Genomic DNA, 20,553 nt, shown 5'->3' with positions numbered 1-20,553 from the left:
CTGAATTATATTTAAATTAAGTGACCACATTGACATGGCCAAGAAAGCACTGTCCAGAGGTGCCGAGTATGACAACAAGGCAGGGACATGCATCACCCTCATCTTTTTTACTATTTAGGAGTGCGAAACTCAAGTCAGCGGCTTAGGTGGTGGTAGCACCCCATCATCCTTTAGCACCGGATGGAAGCTGGGTATCTTTTCCATTGACCTGTTTTTCTCATCCTTCCATTTTTATTCCATGTTGGCCTATATTTTCCTCTTTAGGATCCATTTCCACGATGACCAGGACGACAGCACTGCAATCCTATTCAAATGTTACGTGCTTTTGGAGACACAAGGGGGAGGCTCTACTGTGTTGCTTCTTGTTGAGAATAACATCACAGAAGTTCTAGTTTCCATTGCTTTCTGCTCTGGCGTCCCTTGCAAGTTGAAAAAGCGACTCTCAGAAAGGTTGTAGGCTTAAGAGAGTGTGTGTTGTCTCTTTTCAGGGCACTTCTCATGCCTGATGGAGGCCCTCCTTGAGGAGGTGGTGAGAGGAAAGGCAAGCGTCATCAAAAAACACCTTTTAACTCTCATTTTGTATTCCTTAGCTTTAAAGCGCTTTTCTCTCTGGACAAAGCCAGAGAGACCAAGAGGGAAGTAAATAATTAAGGAGTGTTTGTGGAAAAGTTTATCCGTGCGAGGGTTTAATGAATGAAGTTTAGCCTATTATGATAATTTCTAGTAGATGATTATTTTACATAATTAGCAATTAGAGCACAGGAGGCAAATCAGCTTCTCAGCCCATTTAGAGGATGACCAGCAATGGACGATGGTGCAGCCACGTGGGGTGACAGAAGGAGCACTGGATGGGGCGTCAGGAGGGAGCGCTGCCTTCCAGTGCTCTCTCTGAACTTCATTCACCTTTCCAGATCTCAAAGCTCCTGTTTGCTAAATTGGGAGTGAGGAGAGATGGGGGCGGTGGAGTGGTGGTGACTAGCTGACTAAAATGACATAAATGATTTATACTTTATAAAGCACTTTTACATATTTTATCTCAGAGAAACTCTAGGAGGTGGGTAGAGCAGAGTATCATTTTACAAATAAGGAAACTGAGCTCAGACAGGTTCAAGATCATAAGGTTCCCACATGGAATTCAGCCAGACTGCAAACCTGAGCCTTTAAAGGCACGTTTGGCTGTAAATGCCTGTGGTTCTCTTGTTTTTGGCATTGTTATGTTGAATGCCTATGAATTACAGATTCTAGATTTCCAGGTAATGCCCAGTCAAATTTATCACAATTCACATATAATTTTTTTCTCCTTTAGAACTGCATTAGCTATTTTCTCTGACCCAGTGGTTCACACCAGCTGAGGATACAGAAATGCAAAATTTTAGGCCCCACCCCAGACCTACAGAATCAGAAACCTCGGGCTGGCGTGGGGGGCAGCAATCTGTGTTATAACAAGCCCTCCTGAGGATTCTGAGGAAGCTAACGCCTGAGAACTACTGCTCTGACCTACCTACACTTGCTCCCCTGTAACTGGTTCACATTCCACGTTTCCCTGCCTAATCGCACTGAAGGCTGTGCTGTTACGACTTTGAGTTCTGTAACCAACTACATCCATAACATACTGTTAAACCCATTTCTGCAATGCTTGAACCTGTAATTGTATCCTTCATATAATCAAAATATATGCTTTTGGCCGGGCGCAGTGGCTCACGCCTGTAATCCTAGCACTTTGGGAGGCCGAGGCGGGCGGATTGCTCAAGGTCAGGAGTTCGAAACCAGCCTGAGCGAGACCCCGTCTCTACCAAAAATAGAAATAAATTAATTGACCAACTAAAAATATATATACAAAAAATTAGCCGGGCATGGTGGCGCATGCCTGTAGTCCCAGCTACTCGGGAGGCTGAGGCAGTAGGATCGCTGAGCCCCGGAGATTGAGGTTGCTGTGAGCCAGGCTGACGCCACGGCACTCACTCTAGCCTGGGCAACAAAGTGAGACTCTGTCTCAAAAAAAAAAAAAAAAAAAAAAAAAAATATATGCTTTTGTTAGTTTGTTTTACTGCCTTTAAGTCTACTTGGAATTTGAAAACATTTTAGAAAAAATACCTATGTGGCTCCAGTCTATCATAAGCCTTGAGTTGTTGACTCTGATTAAAAGCAGTCATTTAAAATAGAATGAATTTATCATTTATTTAAAGTGGTTAATGTTTTTAATCCCTTACTCAAGGTACTTGGCCATCTACTTCCTCATTCGGACCCTGAAACAGTAGTAACTTCAGAAGGAAATTCATGTGTCTGCAAAACCTAAACAAGAACGTCCCCTCCTCCAATCAGGAAAGAACATTTTCATAAATAATAAAAAGTATCCAAAATACATATTTAAAAATTCTCTTTTATTATTTATTCTAGAAAGCTAAATGTAGCATTTACTAATTGTATTAATCTCAAATGTTTGGGGTTTACAGGTATTAAGATTTTAATCCAATATATTCCCTTTGATTACCTTTCTATGATTAAAGTTTGAAAACCCTGGAGATTTCTGGTGGAAAATATGGTCTCTGATCCCAATATGATACATTTATATTTAAATGACTATTGTGTGTGTGTGCGCACATATATATAACATATATATGTGTGCGTGTATATAATGTGGCATCTTATCACTTTACAACATCAGCACTAATTTAAGAATTCTCTGGAATGCTTTTGTAAACATCCCCCCTCAAATTTTGCCAATAAAATTTCACAGAGAGTAGCACAATATTGCCTTTATGAATAGAACTACACATTTCCAAAATTTACTTTTTTCATGTAGAAATAATACAGAAATCATCTTTTATCCCCTTGAATGAAAGCAGCCAGGGAGAACAAATCCACATTTGCTGTGCTACTTCTGTTATTAATTTGCTTATATAAGCAAGATTTTAGGATTTCTGTGGAAGTATAAAACTTGTAAATCATATGACTGATAAAATGGCATATAGCTCGCACAGCATTTGTAGAATGACAGTTCTGAATGATAGATTTAATGCGGTTAGGAGACTTCTGCTCATCACAGCACTCCAGTGATTTTACTTATCTCCTTTAGGTTTTCTTTTGGCACTACTTACTGAAAAAGCTATTTGTACTTACATGTAGGTAAACTAACAAATTTCTACTCTGTTTCTGAAAGATATAGGAAGAATAACTTGAATATAAAGATTCCTGACAAAATAGCATATAGTGCCATAGAGTTTCAATTTTATGAAACATATAATACAAATATATGCATAATTTCATCATATATATCTCATATCAATAAGATGAAGCAATATTCCATTTTTGGAAAACAAATATATTATACACACACATACACACACACTCTTAATTTGTTGATCTCTTAAATGTAGGAATAAATTTTCATAGTTTTATAAAGACTAATTGCAGTGTTTCCCAAACATTTTACTTTAAGGTATCAACATTTTCATTGTTTCAACCTAGGATTTGCTCACAACATCAACACCAAATAAACTTCCCCAAAAAGGAAGGACTACTTTTACTGCCAACAGCAAACACCAAAGCCAACTCATATTCATAATTACTCATCTTACAAAACGTTTTGACATGAATAACACAGCAAAGCTGAGTCACTGCCAAGTGGTACCAACTTGTGCAATGGCACTGAAATAAACGTGATAACTACAGAGGCAAAGGATGATTCCAAGCAAATTGAATCCACCTTCATTTGATCCAGGTAACAAATGTACTGTTTTCTGAAGAAGCAGAAAATTTGGTCCTTTTTTCTTTAAGATTCACTTAATAAAATGTGTCGCAATAATATAAATTTTGTGAAAGCTAGCATGAGTAAAAAGCACAATGACTTCTTTGGGTTTTTCACTCCAAAAATTTCAAAATATAATTTTGTAGTTTTCTAAACACCATAATTTAGTTAAAACGCAAAGATTTAGGCAAAAAAAGGGAGAGAAAATAAAAGCTTTAAGGTAGGAAGATAACAAAGAACAAAGTAAGAATTTATTTTCTAGATAGTTAAGGGAAAAATAAAAAAATAATTAAATTTTCATTTTAATAGAAAAAATGTATACATATGTGTGTTCTCATAATATACTCAATTGTATTTTACTAGTTCATTCTCCAGGTGAATCTAGTCCCTTAATCAGAATTCCAGTCTCTGGGCAGGATCAGTGTGAGCTGTAGCTTGCACACCTCATGTAATTAATCTGGCATAGTTAAAATAACAGTTAATAGCCCAGCAGAGCATTTGGGCTTCAGCCACACTTACCTTATTAACTAACCTGACAATTTGGCATTAATTGCAGAAATACAGGGACAAATCCTTACATTCCCCTACCCTGTTTTACTCAGCACCGGGGGCGTAATAAGGCAAGAAAAGCTTGGAGGCAATTTGTATATCTTACAATATACTGTAAGATCAGAATATTCTGCACCTCCGTGGAGATGCTTTGCTTGGCCAGTTTTTCCAGAAGACCACCTCAGTTACCTCAATATTTCCAGGCCTGACAAGGAAGTCTCTAAATCAATTGCTTCTGTCTGGTAAGCTAGCTTCTGATGATCATTTTCCTTTTTGTTGGAAATATACACAATGGTTCTTTTAATGCAACCATTAAAGGATGCAAAACAAACTGCATGAGTAAGAAATTGTCCAAATTTGGCTTGCCTTTCTATAAATTACTGTTTTCTTTCTAATCTCATCTGCTCTGATGCCCTTGAATTATTTCTCTATTTACACCTGAGCTTACATCACCCTCAGCTGCAGTGCCACTCGTATGTTAAAGAAATGTGCAGTTATCTTGTCTCCCTGACCATCGACAAAGATGTTAAGGGCTAATGCCGATTCAGTGGCACCGGCTGGATACTTTCCATTACCTGGTGTGTCATTGTTTATGGTCCATTAAGCAGTTTTCATTTCACCTTATGGGCCCATATAAAATCCAAGTTAGAGAGCTTTCTTAAATTACAGGCTGTATTACAGACTATTAAATAGCTTCTTCTTTTTGTTTTTAAAATCATCTCTATATTTACTGTAGACAATCTGAGAAATTAAATTGGGCAATATATATCTTTTAAAGTTTTCAGTTTTTTAAAGTCTTCAACGCCCCCTTTAAATCATATTCATTGTTTTACAAGATAGATCAATGACAGTGTTTCTCATTTTCAAAGCAAGATACTTTCTCGTTCTTGTTTACATTTTTTCCCCAACCAAATTATCATTGTTGTTTTGACTCATTTTAATGAGTGGAAGTGGAAACTTTAATTTTCCAAAAGTTCTCTTATCTTGTTCTAGCTTTATTTTTCATCATTCTTATATACAGAACACACATGTTGGCATCATGCATCAGTCAGTGGATCAGAGGCATCATATGGAGAGGCTTAGCGGCTCTCAAAAATCTATCTTGTTATGCAGGTGTCGGTTAGACAGGTGCCAGGGAAGGGATGAACACCCAAAAGGCTTTAGTTGCCAAAAATCTACAGTGCAACGATAGAAAATGTATGTAAGTATTCACTTACCTGCTTTTGATCAACAATTATTTCGAGGTCTTCATCACTGCTTAGTTTTCCATATCCTTGTTCTTTACTTTTCTTGTGAAAGAATAATTTTAAATGATCATTTAGTTTCTATCCATTAATAATCTTAATTCCCACTTAATACTACTAAAGATAAAAGTCTTTACTTAGCCTTTGTTCACTAGTCATAAAACATCATTCTTTATATCAATCGCTCATGTATATAGCAAATATTTTTATTATTAAACTACTGGCTTATAATTACTCATTATTTCTGCTTAGTCTTGGCCCTTCTGCCTTTAATCTTTTTCTCAATATTCTTATGCTTCTTTTTTGAATTCTGTAGTTTCAGAAAAGATTCTTTATCACATTGAGATAAATAAGCAATTCCTTGAAGAGTCCCAGCACATTTTTCTTAAAGACCAAAATTTCATTGTTCTTAAGACTTTAACTGTTAAATGTTTTGTTGTAATGCCTTATATAATTTTAAGAATAAAAGAAATATTACACAACTCAGATAACAAATCTTTTGATTTTTCCATATTTGCTTATAAATCAGATGAATGGTAACATTGGAAAAACCAACTCCGAAATAATCTTTAAAAGATAAATAATATTCATAACTAGGTAGTTTGAAAAGTTGGAAGACTATAGATCATTTTAAGAGTACATTAAAAATGCACTTTATTGGCATTTTGTCATATTTTTTGTCCCAATGATCACTCCCCATCTATTTTGTCCATAGAGAAATCTATATCATAAGTTCTGAAGATAGAAAAGGACACAGACCATGACAGTCATTTTACAGTTGTGCTCCAGGAGAAAGATAATATGTTTGAGTCTTTTTTTTTCTCCCAATGCAAGAGCTGATGGGAATACTAGAAATGTCATGTTCCCTTTTCATACCAGTAACAAATAGAAAATAAAGTTCACTACATAGCTACAGTCCAAGGTTATTTATTTATTTAAAAAATGCTTTCGTTATAAACTACATCAACTTGAGTTAAAGAAATTAAAAATATTTGTTATGCTTGCATCTACTGTGTCATATTAGGATTCCCATCTCATTGGGGGAAGAAATATATCATTCAGTGAATATGATATGACTCTTCACACTGTGGGCACAATGCTTATCTGTTTTTTCCCCATACCATTTCAAAAACCAGATTTACACATTTCCTCTATAAAACCATACCTATTTGTGTGTATGTGTGTTTTACTATAATAAAGACATTTCTGAATTTTTAAGTATTAGGATGCATAAATAAAACCCCAATTCTCATTCATATATTAATGAACTTAGTCACTTAGAATAGAACAGATGGCCACAGTCTTTCTCTCTATTTTTATTCTTGTCCTCACTTGAGGTTCCATTTCAAGATGGATGGAAAACAAAAAGAACAAATTTGGTTTCAATCAGGCTGACTTCCTTCCTATCACTTTACCCTTGTATTCTACTAGTCCACCGATTGCCATAAGATATTGTCCAGAGACCCTCTAATATAAAACACTTAGAAATGCCTTTCCAAATATTGATCAGTATACGTACCAAGTAGCTCATTTGCATGACTCGATTTCTGGACAAAAGGGCATTAAGTAGAGATGGAATGTGGGTCCTTCCATCCATTTCACTGTCAGACATCCCAGAATTCTTTGCGCCAGCAGCAGTGGCTTCATTGCCAGAACTTGCTGACCAGAGAACCACAAATCTTGGCCAGTAACAGTATTAATAATGTACGACAGTAATTGAAGTATTCCTGAATCATTGTCTTGACTTTGTAAACACTGTGAAATTTTTGGCTAGTACAAAGTCATTGAAATGAAAATTTCTTTTTCTAACTAATTTTTATCCATGCACTTTTATGTTCTCTGACTGCTATTCCTGTTTAATATTTTAAAAAATACTTTGATTATTTATATAATTAGTCCCATGCATATGGACTACTATACCTCCTTGTCACAAAAGCTCTTTATTTCCCCTTCTTAATCCCCCACCCCAGACTTTCTTGACAGTCACTGCTAATAGAAATAATAGACAACTCACTGCTAATAGATACAATAATGTCAGCACTCACAGAACATAAATCAAGATTGCAATTTCTGCTAGTATCAAATGCCACCTCCCCAATATAATTCCAACTCATCTGATTTAGTAGTAAATTTTCCTGGGAGGTGGCTAGGTCAGGGAAGGAAATTATGTCCCCAACTCCTCTAAATAGAAGTTGGAATTTTCCAAGAGTGGGAGGAGGCATTTAGAGCTCTGATTTTGTACTTAAGCCCCTAGTCTCCAAACAACACACAACAGTACACAGAACCAGAGCCTTACAGTTTTACTCTAGAATTAAGCAATATTTTCTAGTTTACCCCATAATCCCCGAGGGTATTAATCCTTTTCTAAACCATAACGGTATCACTCACTTACTGCTTATTTCTAGTGCGAGCATAATCCTCTTTCAAGCACTCAGCTTCCCACTTTGACTGCTTAGATCAGCCAGCCCAGGCAGGGCTCTTCAGCTCTCCTCCCTCCTCCCAGCCGGGGATCCCTGTCTTCTATCTATGCACTTTTGTCAAGCACAAAAAGCAAGTCCATAGCTTCTGCGTGGTCTTTCACATTAGCCAAAGCACGGAACTAGAAGGAAAAAGAAAGCTAATCTCTCCACTGTCCAAGTGTGAGGGGGCAGGGCTTCTGTGGGAGGAGAAGCCAGAGGCCAACACGCTCCTATGCTCCTCCCACCTTCGGTGGCAGACACTGGAGCAGAGATTTCCACTGAGGCAAGGAGGTCGGACCCCTCTCCACACCAGCCTCAGCATGCTGCCCTTGCTGCCCGCCAATGTAGTGCGTGTTCCCCTAAGTGTAGCTGAGGAGGGGGCATTAGTGCAATGGAGCTAAAATGGTGAGGACTGGAGGTGGAAGAAGGGAGGGGAGAGAGAAAAGAAACAATCTTCATTTGCTGACAATGCCTGTAAGAAGGTTTCAGCTCAGCACAGGTGTCCAATCTCTGAAACTCCAAACACAGGTTCTCCCATCTTTCCACCCCATTCTGAACCCTTTCTGGCTAACCTGAAGGAGAACTATCTAGTTCTTTGTTAGTGTCGATAACTTTTTAAATACGATTGAATTGGATATTCCTGAGTTAGATTTGTAGTTTTCTCAACAACGTTGAGCCTAACTGGTAACCTTCCCTCTCTGCAGACTTCCAGCAAACCTCCTCAACCCCATCTATCTCCTGATTTCTACCCTTTTGTTCTCTCTGCTACAAAAATAAAACAGAAAGGTGGGTTTATTCACTTAAATTACATAAACTTCTATTAAACTTGCAAACTCTATAGGAAAACAACATAATGGGCACAGGTATAGAATGTATTATATAGGAGCATTTTGCAAGTAACACAACAGCAAAATCTGATGGAATAGAGATCTGAAAAATGAAGTAGCATGTTCATTTCAGAATGAGTTTATTAAAAGGTAAGAGTTTTAATTGGAAGGTACTAGTTGTGTATAAATTGAATTAAAAGGATTCTTCATACTCATTAGAAATGGAATATATAAAGAAAATTTTAAAAAGGAAAAGGAACACTTGATTTAGCTAATTGTATAAATTAGCCCCAATTGCCTAAGTACAGATGTCAAAATAAGTGTAAAGGTTTACATAAAAATATTTCAAAAATTTCTTTCATTAATACTGCTGTGAATGATACATAATAGAGATGAATTAATTGAAGCACATGTAAAATGCAGAATATAATATATAGCTGCAAGAAGAAAAGACTTTCCTACCATCTTCTTCATGGTTGTCAGGATTCAATTCCTATCCTCTCATTTTCCCTATCTTTAGTCTCTTCTCCACCACCTTTCTTCACACAGCAGGAAAAATTGCTCAGGTTTTCCTTGTCCTAAAATGTGATTTCCTCATATCTGCTTTCCCCTGGAGACCTTTCTCCAATCCCTCTCTTAAGTTAACGGTAAGAAGGAGAAGGGCTGGGAAGGAAGATAAGGTACTAAGAAGATACTTGCTGAGGTTGTGGTGTCTTTGGAAAGTTCATCCAAGTGGAAAGATCCAGTCAGTCATGTGGATATAGGGGTCTTTATGTAAGAAGAGATAAGGGCAGGTATATGGTTTGCTGGGGATAATTGAAATGGCAGGAGTGGCTGAACTCATTACAGAAGAAAATGTAGAGCAAGAAGAGACAAGGACTAAGGCCAGGGTCATGGAGAATGGTTGCATTTAAAGAATGGGCAAAAGGAAACTCAGGAATGGATGAGAAGAAGGAATGGTTATAGAGTAGGAGGAGGATCAGTGAAATACAGTCAAAGGAAAAAGAGTTCTAGATAGTGTCAAATGCTGATGAAAGATTAAATAAAGATGTAAGCTGCAACTATTTGTTGTATTTGACATTTTGGAAGTCACCAATTGGAAGTCACCAATTTGGAACAGAAGAATTGGTAAAGATGGAAGCCAGGTTAGAGTAAATTATTGAATACATTGGTGGTAAAGGCGTGAGGATAGTGAGAAAAGATTAATATTTCCCTTAGGCAAGCTCAAATGGAATAGGAAAGCAGGAGCAAGAATGCTAGTTGAAAGATAAAGGATACAAGGAAGGAATACTGGGAAAGTTAGTTTCCCCCCCTTATGACTGAACATATTTATAGTTCAAGAAGAAGGAACTACTTAAAAAAAAAAAAGTGAAAATGTATATACCAGAGAATGAGGGAAGGATAAATCATGAAGTAAGAAAGTAAGAGCCAGGACCCTTTGGAGAAACACTGTTTCTCTTTTAACATTTACAATTATGTGCTGTATATTTGTAGGAGAAAGTATGAAAATATATACCAAATACTAAAAGTCCTTTTCTCTGGGAGATGGAATTATGTGTTATCTATGCTTTTCTCTTTATACTTGGGAGTGCAAAAAAAAAAAAAGACTGGGTCAGGGTTTTACCCTTCCTTTATGATGTTTCTGGAAATAAAGGCTTTTTTTTTTTTTTTTAATGTAGAGATTTATGCTACAGTTATGGCTTGTGTCCCTCATGGCAAGTGTGGTAGATGGTAGACTGAATGTTTTGTTTATTGCATTTAATATGCCCCTTTCCTTTTGACTCTCCCTTATAATATTAAGCTTCTTGGTTCTTTGACAATATTTTGGTCTCATGCCCCTTCTCTTTTTAAAGATCCACGGTGTCAGCACAGCCACAAACACCACTGCCGTCAGTGAGAGCCAAAGAGACAAGGAAAAGAGAAAACAAGAAATGAGGAAGGAGTTTCTCCCAAAAGGCCTGGAGGAAGAGCTTGAAAGTTTCCTCCTTTTTAGGACATCAGCCTAGATAGACCTTTTAAATAGAAAGTGATTGCCTTACCAGTTAAAAGAACAATTTGCAGATTTTTAATTTTTCTCATGTATGGGGGAAATCAGGTTTCAGAAGGGAAAATGTCATCATTACAGAGAATCGTTTGTAAAGGGGCTTGTTAAGTCTGGCACTTTTAAGAATGACCCTTGTCTTTTTAAGAGATAGGCACAGGATTTATTTCCCCTCTCCAGCTGTGATCATGTTATGGTAAAACAGAATAGCCACAGGGCTCACTTTTTAAATTTTGGGTCAAGCATGGGCAATCAAACTCAGCTCTGGATGCACATTGCTGGGGGAGAAAAGAAACATAAGGACAATAAATATGTTGCATCATTTTAAACTGTTTGAAGTCATATGCATAAGTCTGGATATTTAGTAAATTTTCTGTTTAGAGGCAAAATCTAATTGGGAAAATAGATACTACAGTTACTTACTAGTTGGATAATACAATGGCAGTGATCCACAATACGACTTTTTTTTTCTGTCTCATCTACTTGAATCAGAACACAATACAATTTTTACTATAGCCTGGCAGTTCCTCCTTAATGGTGGCTTTTCTATCTTTAGGGTACTTCTTGGTCTCTAAGGTAATAATCTGAAGAGTTTATAATGGTTCTTAAAAATATTTTCTATTTTCCAAGGTTTCTAAAAATAAGAATTCTCCAACATAGATATCCATTAAGATTACTCAATCTCATGTCATTGTGCAGTGACATTTCCTTAAATATACGAATTCAATTTTAGGTATGCACCTTCTTATATATCATTTTCAGTACTTCATCATGAAAAGTTATGAACATACTGCAAAGTTAAAAGAATTTTACAGAAATCCCCTGTATATTTAACCACCTAGGTTCCGCCACTAACCTTTTATTATACTTGCTTTTTTCCCATGTTTATCGATCTATCTGCTGTGATATATTTTTAAAGTAGAGTATAAGCTTTACATTTTTACATATTCTTTCCTCCAAGTTTTATTTTATCTAATCTACTTTTAAAAACTCAGAAAAGCAAGATCATTTTTTCAAGAAGCTTCTAAAATGAGAGCACTGAAAGTTCAGGACTTATTTCCATTTAGCAAATGGTTGCTTTTACTTGAAAAACAAACAAGTGAATTACATTTCTAGCATTAAGTGCTAGTGATAGGTCCTATCACTAGGACTAGGGAAGAGGACTTCTGATCAAAGGGCTGGGATTTTTATAGTTCTCTGTCAAAAACAAGTGATCAAACAGCTCAACTTTTGGGCACAAATCCATGGTGCAGTAGGCAGTTCAAATTGATATTAATTACCATGTCCTCAATTTCATATCCTTTGATCATCAATGTTTCCCGTATCTATGAAAAACAGTAAACAACCTCACTTTACTGAGAAGTATTCACTTCTGGTACATGCAGCAAAAGTAGCAATCACCAGGGCAGGGCTAAGACAGCTAGTGGCTTCTCAGAGGAGTTACACATGCTTCAAGGAACAGTACTTGGGTGGCATATTGAGATTAAGTAGGCAGAAAACAAAAATTAAACTTATGAAATTTCAATTATGTCAGATTCAGCAATGTTCCACATTACTTTGAGGACACTAAGTAAATTCTTCTTAACTCCCCCTCATCCTCAAAACCAAATTCAAAGAAAAAAAACCCCAAACAAAAAAAGTTCTTTTTAACAGAAAATTCTGAATCCAATTTTTCTTTCAGCCGCAAGGTTCTTGTTTCTACAGAAATCATTCTCTCCTTCCCTTTAGACTTGGCCCTAAAAGCTATAAATATAACAGTATAGGATATAATGACTAATATATTAAAAATTATTTTCTGCCTGATGAAGACATTGATGATTGAAAAATTATATATTTTAATCTCATAATCTCACAGCATTATGTGGTCTTGGTTTTATTTACAAAGCCAGATGAAACTAACAAGCAGTCCCCATTGGTAGTTTTATAACTGTCATCACCCACACAAGAGGACTGGAGTGGTTGTTGGTATAAGATAATAATGAACCTGAGAAAATTGACTTATTATTAATATTTTGGATCCTCAAATGGCAAGTGAACACTCCTAATCACATAAAAATCTCTCCCACCCCCAATAAGAAAAAGTAAACTCTATTCTATCTTTGGAGCTTGAGAAAAATAAAAAATAATCTATTTAAAACGGAATGCTTGATGTTCTACTTCTGATCCCCATTGACATTAGCTCTTATTTTTGTATGCATTGGTCATATTAGAAGGGGGCTGAAACTTTGTCATGGCAATCTCAAAACCAGGTGTACTTGTCATTGGCTTTTCCAGCGGCTCCTTTTCCTTCTCACTGGCAGCTAGTGCACCTGGCACCCCACACCTGCCGTTGACTTCCTTTTTAACAACTGATCTGGGCATCATGATTTTATGACCTTGTGAAATAAAATTGCAATCTGTTTAATAAAAAAAGAAAGAAAAAACTAACTGTTTCTATTTAAGCATTTGGTATCCAACTATATTATTCCTCTATTTTCATACCTTTTCAAAACAGCACATTTTATTTGACACTTCGACACAGGCTTTAGAAAAATTTGTTGGTGAAATTTTGTTTCTGACAAGAGTCAACTCAAAGTTTGTGCCTCAGCCATAAGATGCATGCAGAAAGTTGTTTACCTTTCAGCTACACCTGAATGACTTATAATCAGTGTTTCTATTATGGTTCAAATGACTTTTGAGGGTTACTATTATGTTTTAGATTTCATACGGATCTACACACAGCCATGACAGCTTAGGATAAATCTTTCCTGGTCCTGAGAGTGAAAACATAACCCATCACTCTCACTTCTAGACTCCCTCTCAGGCCTTGACAACCACAGACACCCTAACTCAACACCACAATTCTTGTCAATTCTCCATTAGTCTCCCCATGGCTTCTTTTGTTCATGCTTTTCTCCAATGGCTTATAAATTCACAATGACAACATTATAGATAAGACATGACAATTCTTAGAGGGTGGGCACATCTGGGGCTCCCATCCATCTTCTTCATGAATAAAGGCTTCTGGGCAATTACTTGTTGAGGGAGCTCGTCTAAGCCACAGGATGTGTAGGAACAAGAAAGATCTGGGGTCACAGGCAGCTTGTTTATCTACTGGACATGTGACAATTGGTTAAAAAATTAAAACAGCAGAGTCCAGAGGACACAGAGCCAGATCCAAATCATATACACTATTTTATCACAAACATCAACTAACACCTCACTTGAGATAGAAAAGATTACTGCTAATGAGATGGGGAAATATGGTGGCTTATAATAATAGGCAATATTTAAATAATTTCATTTGTATAAAGTATTGCCACCAACCAGTGGAGCCTAAATATTCTGTGAATCCTTGGCTCATGTAAAAAGGGGTTTGATTTCTAGAGATTGTGCATTTGAGTCACAAAGGCAAGGTTAATTTGAGAAGATGCGAGGTAGAAGTATCACAACGTCAGATTCAAGTATCTGATGAGTGTGTTTAGGCCAAGTTATATTAGCTTGGAACAAAGCTTACTTCATGTTGATCTACAATTACCCTTTTATCACTAGGGATGCTAGTTTAGCCAATATGGTTATGTATTATGATCACAAAAAAAGTAATAGGGAGTGGATCACCCCTGACATTTTGAGCAAATATGACATCCGTTACTGGAAAAAATAAGCACTAATGTATCCGAGTATGTATGGTGTTTTGACACTTTATGTATTTTATACTTTACAATAAAAGTGCATTACTAAAATTTTATTTTTATTAATAATACATTCTACAGAGTGAAAAACATGTTTTCTTCTTGATAAAAGAGACATAGGTATCATGTATAAGGTGATAGTAAAACAGATTTTGCCATACTTGTGGAATACTTTATCACACTATTAATACATTGTGAGTTCCTTGAGGTCAGGGACTGTGTCAGTGATTCATTTTATAAATATCTTTGATCACTTACTATGTAAGGGCTAAATTCCGAGTCTCTAGAGCACACAAGGCAGGTGTGGTCCCTGCCTTCAGAAAGCTTAACGCCTACTGGGGAAGGGAGGAAATGAAGCAGCTATAAATGTGTGAAGTGGCCATGACATGGGAGCAGAGATGCGAAAGAGGCAGCAGGATTTTGCCGAGGCTCAAAGTCAGGGAAGGCCTCTGTGAGGAGACACTGGGATGGGGAGGATGAGCAGGAGCCCAGGATGGGCAGAGGGCCTGGTGTGTGTAGGCGTGGGGGCTGGGCGTGCAGAGGAGCAATGCGGAGGGAAGGCCCAACGGCAAGAGGTGGAGGGGCCTGCTGGCGTCTGAGAGGAGCACAAGGTGGCTGGAGCAGAGTTAGGGTTGAGGGCAGTTGCCACCAACCAGTGGAGCCTAAATATTCCTCTCCGAGGCTGGAGAGGAAGGCCTAGTCTTGAAAATCACACTAAGGAGTTTGTTCTTCATGTTAAGGGAAATGTGGAGCCATTGTAGGGTCGCAGAGTTTGTCAAGCAGGAGAGTGACATTATCAGATGTGCTTTAGGAAGGCCACTCTGGCTAACGCTTAGGGAGTGGGTTAGAGGAAAGAAGGCTGGAGGTAGGGAGAGCAGCTGGGAACTACCCAAGTGGTCAGCGCATGACAGCCGGAGCCTGGTAAGACACAGTTGCCAGAGATAGCCGACCACACGCCAATTTTATAACGACATGCTTAGTTCATCACTTTGTGTATCAGATTATTTTTTTTTAAACTTAGCAGTGAATAGGCCTACAATAGACACATCCTACTATGCATTCACTTAACTTAGTAACATGTGGAACTATTTTAGAGAAAATTCAATGAAACAAATAGTGAGAGAAATGGGAGAGAGAGAGCAAGAAAGAGAGAGAGAACACTTTGACTAACAGGAAAAAATTTTGTACTTAGTGAAAGATACATGTTTTTGCACTCTGTAAAGCCCTAAGCAATATCTAAACTTTTATTGTTCTTTTTTGCTATTTGATAAAACAAAGGGAGTCCGTTTAAAAAGATGTGATGTGAAATTATTCAGTGCTGTGGAGCATCTATAAGGACCTAAAAGGATTTATTGTGGTTTTCTGGACCCCAACAACAGGAATCTTTATGCAAATCTAACAACTGAACTGTCTGGGGAGTATAAAATATTGAAAAGAATTGTGTTTACTTAAGTGTATTTGGGATATTATTAACCTAATGTGTTTTTAAAAGAATTGAGATGGCATACTTAGAGTTTGGTTGAAATATCCCAGCTGCTTCCATTGCATTTCACTTGCTTTTAATGTGTCAGAGGCTAAAACTTTATTATGGGAGAAAGCTTGAGCAAGTAAGATAAAGTACAGGAGATTTGACCATAACATTTATCTTCTTGCTCAAAGTTTGTTAGAGGATTCTTTCTTCTCAGTGAGACACTTTCATTATTAATATTTAAAAACAATGACACGTAACATCTAAAATATTTAAGCTGTATGTAAGCACACCTCAGAGAATGCACTTGCTTTATACGATCACAGTATCCCATGGAGAAGGGATAACTGCCAACAGTCTTCTTCCATCTACAATTCTAATCTTTGCATTTTTCTTTTTTTCCTCTTTAGAAATTAAACCCCAGATCTCAGATGCTTCCATTAGGAAGGTTTTCACAAAATTTTAGAGAGAAAATGAGAAAGACTTTTTGGACAATACAGAGAAATTCCCATGATGAAGACCACAAAGCTCATATTAACTGGAGAGGACTGTAAGTGTTCCTTTGAAGACTCTTCTGGCAATCTCTGATTAATCCTCCAGAGTGAATGATATCCTGATACTCACTTACTTTAAATGCATCTTTACTAGTAGATGTAGACTTTAACAAAAAGTCTTTTTAAAAAATTGCATTATCATAAAATTGTCCTGGGTGGGCGAGTGTGAGGTTTTAAGGAGAGATGAAGCAAGGACAGCTAAATTGCCATGGATAGTACCATGCCCCAAATGGAAAAATGCTTTTAAAAATGAAAAGAGTAGCAGCATTTCTTTAGAAGAAATGCTAAAATTTTTAAAGTACAGAAGTATGCCTATCACATTGTAGGTGTTTAGTAAATATATTTTTGAATGGAAATTTGCTTAAAAAGTGTTTTGTTAAAAAGAAAAGTATTATTCCCATTACACTTAACCCTTTTACTGTTTCTTGTTGGTGCCATTACAAAACAAAAGTTGGATATAAGTACTTTTGAACTACGTTTATACACAGACATATGTATTTATGTATAAATATATATTTATACATAAACATATTAATATGTGTATGTGTGTATTATGACATAAATGTGATTATAGTATAAATGCTAAACTACTTTTTCATTAACAATATATTGTGAATACCTTTTCATGTTAATACACATCCACATCTATCTCACATGTCCAAATCTACCACACATTAACAATTTTTGTTAAGAAAGTTTAAAAAATCCTGGAAACCATCAGAATGAAGAATCCACTTAACACTAAAGAAACAATAGCACATAAGTATTGTCTGCAGAATCCTGGTGGTTCCCTAGAAACTTTCAAGGGGGTCTGTGAAGTGAAAAATATTTTTGTAATGGTACTCAGACATTTTAGTCTTTTTTGCTGTGTTGAAATTTACATTGGTGGTATAAAAGCAATCTGTTAGCTCCTTGGCATGAATCAAGGTGGTAGCACCAAACTGTACTAGTTGGGAACTGAACTATCCACTTAAACAAACAAACAAACAAACACCATTTTTACTTCAAAGGATGACTAAAAACTATGATTATGCGAACTTGGGAATCTGGCTTTTTTTTTCCCCCTGAAAATTAATGAAAAAAGCTGTTCATTTCAAAGAAAACAACCAATAATATTTGTTGCCAAAACTCAAGTTTTCAATGAAACTCAGAGTTTTGGAAACTTGAATCTGCCACTGTGAGTTTGATAGCTTCCCAATAGTGAAAGACATTTCTGATAAGATCAGTGGTGGTATTAATAAAGAGTTTTTTTGATTCTTTATTAATTGGAAGATATGAACCAAGGAACCAATACTTCAGTGAATCAATGTTTTGAAATTTCAAATATCCAATACCTGGCATGTTACAAATATAATGCCTAAGTTACAGATCCATTCAAAATGTAAGGTCTCAAGGCAGACCAAGGGATTTTAATGTAAAAAGTATGCAAAGCTCATTAATATGGTTTCAGATTTCACATTGTTACTAAACTTTAATGACACTTGTCAAGCTTTGCCATCAAAGAATATCCACAATTATCTCAAAAGGCTATTAAAACACTCTTTCCCTTCTCAACTATTTATCTATGTAAAGATGTTTTTTTTCTTCCTGTATTTCAATGAAAAAGAGCATACTGGAACAGATTAAATGTAGAAGCAGAAATGAGAATCTGATTTTATTCACTTAAGCTCTTCTATTAAAGAGATTTGCAAAAATGTAAAATAACATTATACTTCTCACTGAAATTTTTTTCTTTTTGGAAAGTGAACTTTTTTAAAAATAAAAATTTTATTTGTGTTAACATGGAATGAGTTTACTATTGCTATTTTTCAATGATTGAATTAGGTAAATAATTAAAACTTTTCTTAGTTTTCTTTTCTAACACAGCAAATGCAAATAGTTATAATTCACATAAACAAAAGTGCTTTGAGGTCTTGAATATTTTTTAAGAGTATAAAGGGCAATGAGACAAATGTTTGAAACCACTGGTATCTTAGAAAGAATGCAAACATTTTTTGAGGTGGTGGAACAATTTGTGTTTGGAAAATTAGTTTTCGTTTTTCCTTTTTCTAATAATGATAAGCAAAGTCAGTTTATCTCTTAGATTCTGGTGGAAATTTTCATAATAGACCATGCCAAAAATTATCTAATTAGCTTTATGATAAATAGCTCTGTGTGTTGCTTAGTATATATCTGAATTATATTTAATGACTATAGCTTTAGAGTTTATAGATACTCATACTTAGGTTATATCCTTTAATTTTCATAGGCAATTCCATGAATGTAGGTATTATTCTCTTCATTTATAGCTTAGGAAATGGATTCCAAGAGAGGAAAAGGGCTTTGTCCATCTAGACTGTGCTAGAACACAGAATCAGCTTCAGGTCTGCTGACCTTGTGTTCCTGTGCTCTTTTTAAATCTTTGGATGGAAGAAAATAGCTTTTTGGTTATTATCAACATAGACTATGCACTTCAACTCTTGTATTATACAATGAAGCAAGAGCTAGGCATTTAGATACTTTTTGGATCTGGGCATGGCTCCTGACTTCTCTCCCAGGCCATTTCCTCTGTCTTAGGATTGCAGGAAATAATATATTCCAAGGCATCCAGAATAGTGCTTAGTATACAGTAGTTTCTGTTGTTATTATTTTTCCTACTTCGTATAACAAAGTAACCCTGTGTATGGCTACAGTAGCTTTGGTTTCAGCCATCTCTTAGGTCAACTATGAAAGGTCAAGTCTCAGTCAATAATACAGAAATAGATGAGTGGTACATGAAAACGCTTCACAACAATTGCCGGTCTAAACAACGGAAATGCACCCTTTTCCAGGCTGGAAGCCAAAGGTCATTCTAGATATGCTGTTGGCCTACACCTCAACTCTGTGTTCAAATTTAGAGGTGACCAGATAGGTTGATACATTACTCTTCTGCTTGCCAGGACTGGTCCAAACCAGCTTCAAGTGACTGCTGGATACCACCACCTTTAATGGCTTCTTCCCTGTCTCACCTGAAGCTACTGGAGCCACTTAAAAAGCCTTGAGAATCCAGGTAAGGTCATGTCATTTAGCTTTAAATCCTCTTTTTCCCCATGTTTTCCTACTTTTGTTCCCAGTGACTTCCCACTTGGAGCTTCTCTCTGCCCAGTGCCTTCAGAATGACGTGCTAATTGGATGGCCTACCTGGATCTTGATTAGTGCCTCTCTGGAGCCCTTTCTGCCTCACCTCAGGCCTACTTTGCACACCTGCTCCTGACCCAGGCTTCTGGGTCAGGAGGAGGCAAGAGGATTCAGCACTAGGGCTAAGCAGAGGCCTACAGTGTGAAAGCAATGAATCGGGCTTCCTGGTGGTGGGTGCAGAGTCCTGCAACTGCATACCATTAGGGAGCTGTGCTGGTAAGATTTGGCCTGGTGTGGCCTTTCTGGAGCAAGCAGTTGATTAGCAGAAGAATATTAATGGTATTCATTTAGCTTTCTTTGCGCATTGATCCCAACATAGTACATGTACATATTGATACCTAATAAGATAATAATGATAATAATAACACTCATATGAACAATCTCATGGGTTCTTTTTCTATATAGCTATATACAACTTTATGCAACAATAATAAAATGAGAGAATGACCCACTAAACATTTCGGTTTATTATAGTAAATATACCTTGGGGAGGATGGTTTGCTATGTGCTAGAATGAAGACTTTATGTATTTTATCAAATTTAATTCTCATAATAATACCATGAATTTATTTATGTTTTCCCTGGTTTGCAAATGAGGAAATGGAAAGGCCTAAAGGTTTGCTTGTTTTTTCAGGACCATATTCAAGGTCACATAACCTATAAGTGGCAGAGGTAAAATTAGAATTTAAGATTTTCTGACCCCAAGGTTTGGATTCTTTTCAGCTCAGTCCCCTGCACATTTCCATTTGATTGAAAGTTTGGAAAACATAATGCAAAAATGCATCTTTGATTAAGTAAAAAAAAGAAGAAAAAAAAAGCCAAAAAGTCAACAGTCC

At 36.5% G+C, this 20,553-nt stretch overlaps 1 protein-coding gene across 8 annotated transcripts in view; it reads right to left on the bottom strand.

The window, feature by feature from the left end:
• The window catches only part of PEX5L (peroxisomal biogenesis factor 5 like), a 215,719-nt gene that overhangs the window by 152,161 nt on the left and 43,005 nt on the right, over window positions 1–20,553 (bottom strand). For 3 of the 8 annotated variants that reach the window (XM_012736990.2, XM_012736991.2, XM_012736995.2), the window contains exons 1-2: window positions 7,061–7,927; window positions 5,515–5,586 (exon numbers count right to left, since the gene is read on the bottom strand). The exons of 2 other annotated variants lie outside the window; for them this stretch is intronic. In XM_012736990.2, coding sequence (XP_012592444.1) covers window positions 5,515–5,586; window positions 7,061–7,153 — 165 coding nt within the window. In that variant the 5' untranslated portion in view covers window positions 7,154–7,927. 3 more of the 8 variants (XM_012736993.2, XM_012736997.2, XM_012736998.3) reach the window with 2 other exon arrangements.

The sequence above is a fragment of the Microcebus murinus genome, chromosome 1 (genome assembly GCF_040939455.1).
Source record: "Microcebus murinus isolate Inina chromosome 1, M.murinus_Inina_mat1.0, whole genome shotgun sequence".
Lineage (NCBI taxonomy): Eukaryota > Metazoa > Chordata > Mammalia > Primates > Cheirogaleidae > Microcebus > Microcebus murinus.
The sequence above is the reverse complement of the archived record's forward strand: the minus strand, read 5'-3'. Positions and strand labels throughout refer to the sequence as shown.